The sequence below is a fragment of the Varanus komodoensis genome, unplaced genomic scaffold (genome assembly GCF_004798865.1).
Source record: "Varanus komodoensis strain SLA01 unplaced genomic scaffold, ASM479886v1 scaffold21, whole genome shotgun sequence".
Classification (NCBI taxonomy): domain Eukaryota; kingdom Metazoa; phylum Chordata; class Lepidosauria; order Squamata; family Varanidae; genus Varanus; species Varanus komodoensis.
Window position 1 is genome coordinate 13,230,454 of NW_025335589.1, and position 13,640 is coordinate 13,244,093.

The 13,640-nt window shown below is 38.6% G+C and overlaps 1 protein-coding gene across 4 annotated transcripts in view; it reads right to left on the reverse strand.

Moving 5' to 3' along the window:
- Positions 1-1,035: 1,035 nt before the first annotated feature.
- The window catches only part of MARCHF1 (membrane associated ring-CH-type finger 1), a 145,644-nt gene continuing 133,039 nt past the window's right edge, over positions 1,036-13,640 (reverse strand). For all 4 annotated transcript variants that reach the window (XM_044430983.1, XM_044430982.1, XM_044430985.1 and 1 more), the window contains 2 exons: positions 9,074-9,221; positions 1,036-4,322 (listed from right to left, as the gene is read on the reverse strand). In XM_044430983.1, coding sequence (XP_044286918.1) covers positions 4,021-4,322; positions 9,074-9,221 — 450 coding nt within the window. In that variant the 3' untranslated portion in view covers positions 1,036-4,020. The remainder of the gene's footprint in view (positions 4,323-9,073; positions 9,222-13,640) is intronic.

Below are 13,640 nucleotides of genomic sequence, written 5' to 3' on the forward strand. Positions count from 1 at the left end.
GTAAAAAGGATAGGGACTTCTTTATGACTAACAGGATATATTCAGGCCCATTTGTGTTATGGTGTTCAGGGACTTAAAAGCATTATGTGCACATACACATAATGCTTTATGCGTACATACATACACAAGTTCTGGGGTTATACTTTTAAAGTCCTGAAGGAAAACTTAGTTATACTATATTGAGTACAGTGTGATTTAACAGTGTGCTTAAGCACACTTCCTTCTTGAATTTTGGTTTTGTTGACAATAAGTTTGTGTTAGTAAATTTGTTTTTAAGTATGGCTTGTGTACTTCATTTGCACCAATAGTCAAGTGTTGTCAGTTACATGTTACTACTGAAAGGATGAATGGTTCAAAGACAAGCAAGATTTTTTGTACATGAGTTTAGGTTTCAGTGAACATACCAATGGGCCAATTTGGATATGATAATTCCCTTTTTAAAAGTACACTATTCAGATCAGAACAAATTTGAGACCTGTGTGTTCATCCCTGCCCACCCCCCACCCCCCCTGTACAATGCCTTCTGTTTTGATACAAGTCTCTCTAAGGTTTCCAGTTATATACAAGATGGGTAACTGTAATTTAATGTTGGTTTACTAATCAGATTCATAAACCATGATTTGATTCTGGTTAGTAATATGACATTAAAATATAGTAAACTTATTTCAGGACTAGTATCAACATGTTGAAGTTGATGCTCAAGAGGAGGAGGAGAGGAGGGTGCAAGTCTCTTTTTTGCCAGCAAAGGCAAATAATTTCATAGAGAAAATAATTTGACAGAAGCTGTTAGGACAGATGCAAATGTAAAATTCTTCTGTACATTGTGTTGAAGCTAAGCTTAACACAATGTATTGCAAAAGCTGCTGCTGGATAATTTTAAACATATACAGAATAAGGTAATTATATATGAAGAATGTAGTGACATTTTGCAACTTTCTTTAGGAAGCCTAAGTAGGCAATCAACATCCATTGCACTCTAGAAGCAATAACTTACAGCTATCTTTTAAGCATCTGTTTAATACAAATACAAATTTGTTCCACAACAATTAGTAGTTATATTATGTTTTCCCCCATCCCGAATACCTTTTAATACACAAGTCACCCACAAAAGCATCTAAGCTCTTTTGCAAAAGAGAACTGGGTAAAACAAGTAACAAATTCATAGGTCAAACAATTATACACAGTAAAATATTTGCATCAGAGATTGCATTGCAGTGCAAAGTTCAAAATTTGACAGTTAATTTTGGTGATGAATGCATGTACTGTTGTTTTGGAGCCACACTATTTACGGCTTTCCAGCTGTACCAATAGCACCAGTAGACTGCTAGTTATGCTTATAAAGTTAACAAATTAATCCAGAAGGGGACACCTTTGACAGCCCCAAAGAAAGTTGTTGAGGAAAACTGTTTTGGCATTTTACAGTATTTTTCTGTTAAATTTTCATTATCTTTGCTTTTTGAGAGGAATTTTATTCCACCATGTAAACAATTGCTTTAATATAGTTTCTGGTATCTCTTATTGTAGGTAATTAGGAACAGGCAGTATAAAGACAGGTACACTAGCATTTTCGTTTCTAAATGAGAACGATTCCTTCTACCTGTATTGTTTCAGACAGTGTGCTTTTTAGCATCTCAGGAATGAAGCCAAAAATACCACTGGTCTTGAAAATGGGGGAATGGCATGATTATGTTGTAAACTTCCTTTGACTCTTATCTTGGGATGATCGCTCTTTTCCCAATACATGTTGGTTTGAAGGCATGCCGAGGTCTCCCTTGAAACCAGTACTTAATTGGCATCAGAGCACGTCAGATTTCTTAAGAGAACTGAAAACATGTTGGACTTCTTTATACAGTTGTGTTATATATGGGCTCCCTTGTGTGGCAACTAGAAAAATTACAATTTGGAAAACTGTCTGAATCCACAGCTATATTATTGGAATATATTAGGCAATTTACATTTTATTGTTGTCCTCTATTTTGCAACCTGTTATATTTACCTTAACTTTTAAGCTGTTTATGCCATAGCAGTCAGCTGTTTATACAAATCAATGGCACTGTCATTCATCTACAGATAGGCAGAAAAAACCCCTATCACTTGAAATTATAATTAGACTCCATCCAGATTTGTGTCTCTTAGTGAGAAGGATGTAAACAAACCAGTTTGGAATTAATTTCAAATTTTGATCCTCTATTTTTTGTTAAATCTGTCCAGCAACCTTGGTTAAACCATGTAGTTTTCTAAACCTCACAAAGGGCATGTAAAAGCAACTTAAACTTAATCGTTTTAATGTTAAAAGGCATTTCTCCATTTATGTGAAAAATAGCATTCACAGTTCATGTTATGCATTTTTTACTCAAGGAAGACCCCCCCACCATTCTTGCTAAATCTATCATTATGTATGCCATTAATTGCATGACTAATGTATTTTCAACCAAGCCATGGTTCCTATATGACAATACATGTTATCACCTACTGAAATCAGTGGAGAAATGTCCATTAATTTTAACAAGGCTTCCTGTTTCTTGCAGTGTCTAGACAGATCTTTCACATACACCTACTGAGTCTTTTTGGGATCAACAACTTGCCGTAGTTTTAAAATCTGAAGCATGTCATGTAGTTCATTGTTAAAATGACTTAATCCACCACAGTTCACCATCATATGCTTCCCTCATCACTGGTCACACTGTTCTTGTATAATCACATTACTTGGGCACAATTCACAATACATTCAACAAGCATAACAGTGGTATAAAGAAGAGACTTCTTTCTTTTTAAAGTACCCAATTATTTAGCCTTCTGAGGTACATACTTCAGAAATGGGACACTAACGATCTTTTTCACGTAAGTTATTCCTGCCAGGTACCCTATTATAGTGATATTTATCTTCTGCATTTTTTAATTTAGTCACACTCCAGTTTTACATCAATATGCTAAAACCACAATAGTAACAGTGGAACTATTGAACCCTTAATCATATAGCCATCTCTTATATCAACGATACTGCATGTATCTTGTCAATTCAAGTGAACATTGGAAAGGTAATGGTAATACTGCTTACACTGACTCTCAAGACTATCCTAACAGTTGCTGAGTTTGCTCTATCCAGACCTCTTGAAAGAAAATACTATATTTCAATCTTCGACTCTTTGCATATTTCACACACTAATAAATATTGAAAAAGCTTCAAAGTCTTTTGCATTGAACCAAGATACTTCTCTGGTTTATAATTCCTCTGATTATAAAATCTATTACCCTTTAGCAGAATAACGTTAGTGCTGCCAGGTATATTCTGTCAATTTTATTTCTTTACTTTATTCTGCTTTTAAGAATAAGCAACAGCCCAGATAAATCTAATAACCTGCAAGGAAACCTCGGGGGAAATGATCATCTGTAGCTATTGCAGACCAAGGAAAATATTTCCAACTATCTAATTTACAAATACTTGGAATTTAAACATATGTTTGAAATTATTACTTTTGGAAAGGTTTTCATATCTTCCAGACCATAGATTCTATGGGTTAGCCAACTTGATCTTCAGTTATCACATTATGAGGCTTAGTCAATTTGTGCTTTGATGCATATATTTTACATGATTTGAAGGGTTAATATGAATCTTTAAAATTTTGCTTTGCAGCTTTACCCCCCTCCCCCAATTGTGATAATTAGCAAAAACACCATAGTAGCAAATACATAGGAGGGTTTTGTCCTTGTAAACAGAACACCAGTAGTATATCTGCAACTGCAGTTCATTTCAGCCATCAACAGTGGTGCTGCCTTTTTTTGCCTGTTAGGAGTTGAAATCTGTCTTTTCTTCTTTTCCACTTTTGATAATGCTTAGAAGAAAAGTGAAAACCTGTTTCACAGTTACATTCCAGAGGTAATGTGCAACTTCCTCTTGATCTTGTTTTCCTGTTTGCTCTTCATTCAAATATACTTAGCAGTTCTGCCATTTTAATGTGGCTGAATTCTAGAAAACACATCACTTTGTTCTCTCATGAAGAAAAAGAAATGCCACTTCCATCAAACCGGCATGACATCAGAAACAGTTTCTTCTCCTGATTGCTGAGAGTTTGTACTTGTCTGTGATACTGGCACTACTACAGTGTCTTTGATCTCAGTGTTCTGAATAAAGGAAGAATTTTTTTCCTCTAGTTTTTTGGCAGTGTCTGGGCAATTTTGAACAAATATCACTCGATTATAAGCTTTCAACCTTCTCCACAACTGAATGTAGACTTTACATTGTACGTACATGAAGACGAGGCCTCCAGTAAACCCAATGGCCACCACAACCAATTTTGTCCAAAATGGCCACTCCAGGACACCTTTTCAAATTTAAAGAAAAAGGGGGAGGAGAGTTAGTATCATTGACATTTTTCCCTGGATAGTTGCTGTTTCTTGAGCATGCTTAAAGATGGATTACAAACCCCAGTTTGTACATCATGGCTATCAAACATTTGTTTAAATCATGGTGAGTAGAAGTAGATGAGCATATTGGCTCCATGCCTCCTGCTCTCTCCAATTGAACAAGCAAGGGAAGCTCTGTCTTTAGCTGTTTAGAGTGATGTCTGATCCTGAAATTGTGGGAACTTGTGAAAAGACAGAATATGTTCTTAGAATCTAACTCTGGGTTACATCAGTCCATCCAAATTCTGGGTTTGGATGTTACGATGAAAAATCTATGGACAGAATGTCCCCAACTTATTTTGGTCTGTCCAGATGTAGAAAAACAAAAGCAAGAAAGCAAGCTTGCTTTCCTGCTTCCATCCATCCATCCATCCATCCATCCATCCATCCAGTATACCACCTATTAACCAGAACAGGTTCCATTTTCAACAACTTACAGTTGTGACATATGATTATTGTGACTAAATTCTCAAATCTTTCTACCTAAGTACTACAACTTAGAGATAAGCTTGCACTTTGATGTGAAGCAACTGATTATCTGTTTAGTATCACAAATAATGTAAAACTGGATTTGAGTAGTAAACCTTAGTTAAGGCAGAAAAACTTAAAAGGGTTGATTCACATGGAAAACTACAGGCATTAAAACTGAGCCATCTGCTCAGCAACATTTAAGTTCCAGGGTTCTCCCAGAGGTAATACTAGATCAGCAGGCTAGGCCAACTGATATACATAAGCAATTGCTTTGCAGGGTAGGACACCTGTGCTTTTTTGTAAATGTATTTTAAGTGATAGTGACCATCCAATAAAATGACCATCATACATCTGGTTTGGATGACACCACAACCCATGCAAATGCAGCCCAGGTCAGACAGGCTGGGTTGGTTTTTTTCCCAGTAACTCCTCATAAGAACCCATGGGGTGTTTTAGGGCTGTTGTCACCACCATTGCATGATCTTATCATCCAAACTCATCCAAACATGACCCACCATGTATAAGTTTGAACAGCCAATGCTGACATGGAGTGGACATCCTTGCCAGTGGCTAAAGGTGCAAACTCCCTTGACAAAGAAGACAAGATATCCTTGCTAGTGACTCAAGAGTTGAGCTCTCCAGCAACTATGGGGATCTACTCTGCAGTGCTGCCTCATACTTGGTTAGGTGATAGATCTCTCAAGCAGGAACTGGAGGTTCACTTGGTTCTGCTCCCCCCACACCATGTAGATTAGGCACTCCAGCCTCCTGCCCAAGCATGGACCTCTTGGGCAGAAAAGAACTCATGATCCTTGAAGGGTACAAGTGGAGTGGACATCCTTTCCTCCTGCACCAGATGGAGTAAGAACTTCAGGGACTGAGCCCTTTTTGCACTATAAAGACAAAGATTATTTTTCTTTGGAGGCCCTGGCATCTTGCCCTAGGAATGCTGGAAGCTGGCCCCATTGTGCTTTAGGTCTTGCTTGTCCAACAGGAATAGTCTGACAATTAGCTGAGGTTAGGAGACTTGTTCCTCCTTGCACTGTCTCCTGGGATACTGCCTAGAGGAAAGGGGGAAAGGAGGAGGGGGTAAGCAACATATCCAAAATGAACCCAGTTGTCTGTTGGTCATGAAACAACCAACCCACTGTGGCTTATTGCCTGGTGAGTTATCATCTTGTATGAACTTGGACATATTTTGGACAAGTCACTGGCAAGTCTGGCTTGACTGGATTTTCTAAAATAGAAAAATCAATTTAATGATGTTTCCTTGGCTTGGCTTGCCTCCCTCTTCTTCTTCCTTGAATTGTTACATAGCTTTGTGTTTAAAAACAGTAAAAGAATACAAGTAATCGAAGTGAATCCCTCTTTAATATATTGTGAATTACATCATTTCCTGTGCATACACTCATGCATGTGTTTCAATTGATGGATTTCATGCCAACTGTCTTGAGGGAAAGAGGATTAACCATTAAATTCTCATCTCTCTTGTGCTAAGAATACTACAATTATTCAACCCATATGTCAAGTGTAGGCAAGATACAATGATTTGCTACTTTGACTTTTCCACATTTTATTATGTTAGGGTTGTATGATGTAGAACTAACATGGATTTGATTGGCATTGTTACCACTTGATGTACACAAGATAGTCAACGGAGTGAAGGTGCAAAATATTTGTTACTGTGGCACATCCCTGAGCTATGGGATCTTATAGTTTCAGTACTGAATGGGAGGTCTGAAGACACACATGCCTCAAAAATGCTATGGTGATCCTAAGCTTGACTACATTTTGACATGTTTGTAGACATGAACTTTGCTTCTGACATCTCTGAGGAACTGTACAACTTCTCCTTGAACTATGGAGCCATTAAGGAGAAAAGAAAAGCACATTTTTGATGAAAACTATACTTTACTAGAGACCAACTATTAACAGAGATAGTGAATTAACATTTTCTTTATAGCCATTATAATTCATTGTATCATGTAACTTAGAAAGAAATTGTTCAGTCCAACCCATGTAAATGTAAAGGCTCAACTGAGCTTATTGGATGCTTATTGTGTCCATTTATGTAGAAAAGTTGGGACAAGTAATGTAATTACTTAAATGCACAAATCAGTGTGTAATACACTAGTTCGTTTGTAGAACATTTTTTGTTGATTTACTATCGCATTAAACAAGGGGGTTATAACCTGTGGGCTGGGAACTGCATGCAGCTGGCAAGGACTACTACCCCTGCTTCTATTGAATCTGCTTCCCAAGTAATCTTGATACAGACTAGCTTTCTTCACTGGAAGGAGAAATCTATGGGAGGGCTGCTTCCCCTCCTGCTACTAGTGGTGAATGTGGTTATGTGTATTCCTGCTTCCAAACACATTTGTGCATGCATGTGGTCTCTGGGCCAGTATCGCATGCAGCCCTCTTTCAGCAAAGGATTTGCATGCATTGAGTAGTAATTAACATTAATGGCTCATCCATGCAGTTTAGTTTCCTGACAATTTGAAAAGATTTGGTGCCCTGAGATTGTGGGTGGAGAGAATAACACTGCCACACAGATCCAGTTAGGGAAGTAGGGGATTATCCCATGTCTATATCCTAATTTGCAATTGATCGTTGGTCTCACTGATGTCACTGGAACTAAAGAGACTGTGCTTTAAGTCACGTATTTACTTTCAAAAAGTGCTTTAAGTCACTTGTTTACTTTTTAAACATTTCTTTATGTTTGGAGTGGGTGAAGATAATTGCCCCCTGCACTTATCCAGGAGAGAATTCTTCTGAATGAGTTACGCATTACAAGAATTCTTATTTCTCTCAGAATATAAATTATAAAGGCAGTTACAAATGCCTCTGAGAATAAGACATTTACCTCTTAACATACCACAAAGTATACAATCACATGCTTTTTCCTTTTTTCTACACAATTTAGACTTTCACAAGAGCTGTTTTACTGGTAGATGAGGATATGAAAGACAAGTAAAAATCCTTTTTTTTTCTTTTTGGCCTCAGAAAGTGTTACAATTTTTAAAAATAAGGAATACATACATAATTTATTAAAGGAAAAAATACTGAAAACTGCAGGTCAGAACAATAGCTTGGTGATGCTCTATTTTAAGGCTGCAATGCTATATCTGGGTAATGCCCTATTGACTTCAATGAAATTCACTTCTGAAGATTGTACTGTGGTGTTTAATAAAATGAGGGATGACATGCACATAATCTCAGTCATCTGTTTTTGTCATCATCTATGTCATCTGGACACAGACTCGCTAGATCCATCTTTCCCTGTGTAGGCCCCTTGTTAGAATTTGTACTGATATGTTGACAGTTATATAACATAACATGGCTTATTTTTCATAATTTTATTTCTGCCAGTTGCAGTAAAAGCAATAAAGGGCAATCTAGCATGTCCCCTGGAAACCTCACCTGTTGCTTGGGGCCTTAAGGGCTTTAAATATGCTTTTAGGGAAGGAAGACCAGAGATTCTCAACATGCTGAATTCTGTACAAGAAAGATGGCATGAGCCCAGGGTACATAGAGAAGCCTGCCTCACATGGACAGCCATCTGAGAGGGATAGATTGACTTGGAGTCCTGCACTGAGCAGGGGATTGGACCCAGTGGCCCCTTCCAAATCTACTCATGCTATGATTCCGTATGCACACTGGGGGCGGGGGGGTCCTATAGCTGTGCCCAAGAAGTAGCTTCCCAGGGTGCATTCCAGCAGTGGGCAGAACCAAAGGGGCAAAGGAATTTCAGCCTATTTAAGCTTAAAGCTTAAACTAACCTTTAGGAGAAGTGTTTCACCCTTTCAAAAAGGGGCAAATGATGCAAAAACTGAGTTATCACCCAATGATTAGTGTTACTGAGGAGGAAAGGCAGCATGACCATATGGAAGACAGCATAGGATCCCCATATTTACTTCACAGGAAAGAAAATAAAGCTAAAGCCTCCCACTCAAGCCTGCTTTGTTTTTGCATCCTTGTTGTTGCTGTTAGTCGCGAAGTCGTGTCCGACCCATCGCGACCCCATGGACAACATTCCTCAGGCCTTCCTGTCCTCCACCTTCCCCCGGAGTCCACTCAAGCTCACATTTGCATCCTTACTAGTCCATATACTTGCACTGGCCTGCTGGGAACAACTAACTCTAGAACTTAGAGTGTCTAAAAGAGTGGCAAAGAAGAAAATGATAAATGCACTCACCATTGTCATTGCCTTGCTTAATTTCCTCAGCCGTCCGGTCTATTAATACATACAATGACCAAACTACACAGGTAATGGCAATAATGTGGAATGTGACTGAGCAGACTATCTTTCTCCGCTCACTTGTTGTCATCTGTAGTTTTTCCCACTGCAAATGGGAAAAAGAAATGATTGGGTTTGGCAGGCCTCAATACATTCATATTCATACCATTCAACTTTTTTCTGAAATTGGTCACAAGAGAAGATAATTAGGAAAACTCTTATATTGCTAATTGAAAATGATATAGGTACTGTTCTCCAAAGTTCTGCTTAATATGTAAGAGTACCAGAAACAAACACTTGAAACTTATTTGTGAATTAGGCCATTTTTTCAGTTCAGTGCACTAATACAATATTTGCTTTGACGGGTATTATAATTATACAGATGATGGCATTTTCACTAGGATACACCCCTTACACTGAATGTGTAGTTTTTTCTAATGTGGTTGTTGTTTGAACAACTTAAAGCGAAGCTACTTAGTTGGTGTTCCTCTCTCTTTGTATAACCCCCTTTTTCACTTCTAGCAGAAAACTGAACACACATTCAGGTATCTGCTTTGATTTTTCTTTTCTTCTTTTAAAAAGACTGGTTAATTCAGCATTTCATAAAGACATGCAACAGTGCTGGAATTCTAGCTGTAGCCCCATTGGAAGTGAGACTTGGTACTTTCAAAGTGGTGCCACTCTCACAGGAGTAGAAACAGACCTATAGTGCCTGGTCTAATGTGTATTACATTTATTTCACATGGATGTTGCCAGGAGTGAACACTTCTTGTATACAGTGTGACTAGCAGGCCCTTAAGGATTTGTGAGTAACATATACTATTGCCCAAAATTTCATTGGTGCGTCAGTCCAATCCAGGTGTGCTGTTGATCACATAGTTAGCTCTCCTAGGCTAACTTTTTCATTACTGAAGAGCGGCTGAGAGTTGGAGGAGTCTTCTTGACCAGGATTGTGGTTTGGATTGAGAGGAGCTTGGACCCTTTGCCTCTGCCGTGGTCTGGACCTGTCTAGCACTCATCTCACAGCTGCTATTTAGTCAAGGTGAAAAAACATGCATGCAAGAGGCCATCATGCAATGATATATTGACCAGATGAATCCAGCAAAAAACTTTTGTTTTCTTCTTTAAAGTAGATCACATGTAGATGTTTATCCTTGCATCGTAATGTTTTCCTCTCTCTTGTTTATAAGTAGATTAAAAGGCAGAGCTATTGAAAATATTAAACTTTTGAATGTGTGCTTTGCTTGTCATAAAAATAGTTCTGCTGTTGAGCTAAGTAGTGCCACACTGCCACCTTCCTTTCATGGGTAATAGTGTGTGGCTGAACAATTCAAAACAAAGTTTTAGCTTAGATGGCATATTCTACCCAACAATAACCCTGAATAGGAAATGAGGCTATTACTGAACTACACAGCTCTTGTAGGCAAGAGAAGTCAAACAGTAAACAAGACACAGCTTTAAGGTGATTTGAACATGGTACTGAATTCGTTCCTGTTCCATAAGAAATGTAGACACCACTGTTCCAAGCCTATTCAGCTTAAAATTGGTTTTGAAAAGAAAGTATTGTGAAGTTCTTAATGCAGCATCCTAACCTGATAGTCAGAACTATTTAAACTTGTATCTTGCCCTTCCACAGCAGCTTAAAACAAAACCGAGAACCATTTCAGTCACCCTATTGCAGAGGGTTCAACATGTTAGGCTGTTGTAATAAAAACAACACAGAGACTTGGGCTATCTAAAGGACGAACAAGTTTATTATGGCATAAACTTTTATGGACTATAGCCAACGATTCTGGGTCATAATCCTATGCATATTTCTATAGAAAAATGTTGCACAACTCCCCAGCACAGCAGGCTGGAAAGTCTGGGAACTGTACGCACTTTTTCTGTCCAAGGGTATGTAAGATGACCCCCTTGGATGCATGAAAAGTGTGTGTGCGCGTGCATGCTTTGGAGTGGTGGCTAATCATTAATGGGGACAGAGGGAAATGTAATGCAGAGAGTGACTGCTGCATTATTAACGGTGTCCAGTCAGAAACGGTGACAAAACAGACACCCTGACATATCACAATAATTAATTGGCAAGAAGGAATTTAGACAGCCTTAAGAGGTTTTGGAGACTGAACTACAGGGTTGGAAACATGCTCTGACCTTGTAGGTGGGTCTCTGAGCTTGAAGCACCCCTCACACAGACACTGTCGCTGGTAGAGAAATAACTGCACTGGTGAAACTGACCATCTAAGGATTTTGCAGGGTGGAAGGAGCATGGAGATGACCTCTGCACTACTTCCACTCTTCTTAGAATCCTGTAATCCCCTGAGATTTATGGGTGGCTGACTTGAACGGCACCCTAAATAGCCATAAAAAAACAGCAGCACATACGACAAACACAGAAATTTGAATAGACAGAACCATTTTCAGCCACAGCTGAAATGTATAGTGTTGGAATATGACCACTACCTGGCAGAACCTACACTTGCTGGGTTCTCAAAGGGAGAAGGCCCTGCACCTGATTGTACCTCACCAGGAGAAGGAAGCTGCATCAATATCTTGCTTACAGATCTCAGTAAATGAGCACATTTATACAGGAATGTGTGGCCCTTCAGCAACCAGGGTCCTTGGGGATGCATCAATGATAAAAAATGGCAAGAGAGTATTTTGAATTATACCAGGAAATGTGCATCTTAAGCACCAGAAAGATTCTGCATCCACAAATAACACCAGATTGCTAAAATGGGGAGTACAAAATACTAGACACTAGAGGGTAGTGGAGGACTGTGAACAAAAGCAATTTCATGTTTATTTCCAATAGCATGTGTGGTAAAAGCACAACCATTCGTGCTTGGCATAATGTTAAAATGTATTTTTAACTAGACTGTATTTTTGTCCCTTTTTTAAGAAAAAAAAAGGAATCTTAAGGGGAAAAATCTTGAATCTGAAATTATGATATAAAACAACAGAATAATAGAAAATATAATAAAGCTAATAACCATCTCAGTTCTTCGAATAGCAGGTAGCAAAATGATACCTCTTTCAGCAAAGAGGCTCTGGGCAATCCTGAGATTAGCAGAAATACCAGTGAGGACTACACTATTCAGTAACTATGGAAAGCTGACTGATATTTGGGAGAAACACCCCCACCCCAAAATAGACAGTAAGGGAGTAGAATGGCACATCCTGCACGACGGCTTACTGGGACAGTGAACGTGAGCATTCCAGGCTCTGCAACACTGGGTTGCAGGTCTACTTCAGCAGTATCCAATGGAGCTGCTTATATGCTTCTAAAAATAACTCTGGGAAAAAGCTGAAATGCTTGTTTCCAGATCAGGACAGCTTAGCAGAGTTCCATTCTGCAAGTTCCATTTACCTGACCCATTCTGAAAATGAGCTTTTTACTTTTTGAAGCACAGAAGCCACATTGCACAAGCGTGCTCCAGCACAACAGGTTATTGCCTTATAACTTAAATAGTACTTAATGATGACTACTAAATAATGTACATATTTCCTCATAGCTATCATTTTCTTCATCCTCCAAATTCTATTCAGTGCAGAAAGCTAGCTCACAGGAATAAATGAAGGAAGCTACCACTCACAGGCTTTGGATTCATACTGGTTTTGGTCTGCATACACCTAAGAGATACACTCGGAGCATTAGAAAACATATGGTAAATACTAAGCAGTGGGATCTTATTGACACATATTGGGCTTGTTAGACACATGGTACCCGAGAGCCAATCCTTCAAAGATGGACTACTTCAGAACAAAAGTAAACAGGAGGGATAATTCAAGCTTGTAAAAAGACTGTGATGAGCGTGTCTATTTGTGCATCTTGCTAAATAACCAGCTAACCAATATACTGTCATTCATTGTCTGGAAAGACTTTGTTTGATGCTAAGCAAGGCTGTTTTGTAAGAAAGTGGAGTGGAGAGTTCTCAAAGGGCTTTCTTAGCCATGCTAAATGGCCTTTATATGTCAGGTCTTCCTGCCCCCCCCCCCCCGCACTTGGATGTCTTAATCAAAATAACATTTATCACCCAAATTTCCCAGGTCCTTGCAGGCCTCTCCCCCTCCTGGGCTTTGACATATACTTTAAATTAGTGCAAAGGTCTGATAGGAGGATTTCTACCATGTGTTTCTTTATCATCAGTAATAAACCTCCTAGTTAACTCATGTTCCATGAAGGCCTCCCGTAACCTCCAGCTAAGCTAAAAGGTTTGTCTCCTAGTAATTTGCTCCTATAATTTTGTATATAATTACAAGCTTCTAAATCATATGTTATTTACATAGTCAATTTTGTCATTTAGAGATGCAATCTGTGAGTGTATGTGTGTAGGGGAAGAGGTTTATATGATTGGAAGTACAAATATGGAGCCTTCTTTTATTTTCCTTTTTCTTTTCGTAGCTATAGTATCCTAGAAATGCTTCCAAAGGGGAAAACTTATCTTTGTAGTGACTTTCAAAAAGAAAGAAGACAATAAAGAAGGTTCCTGAGTTCACAAGAAATGCCGTCATTTGCCAGCAAAGG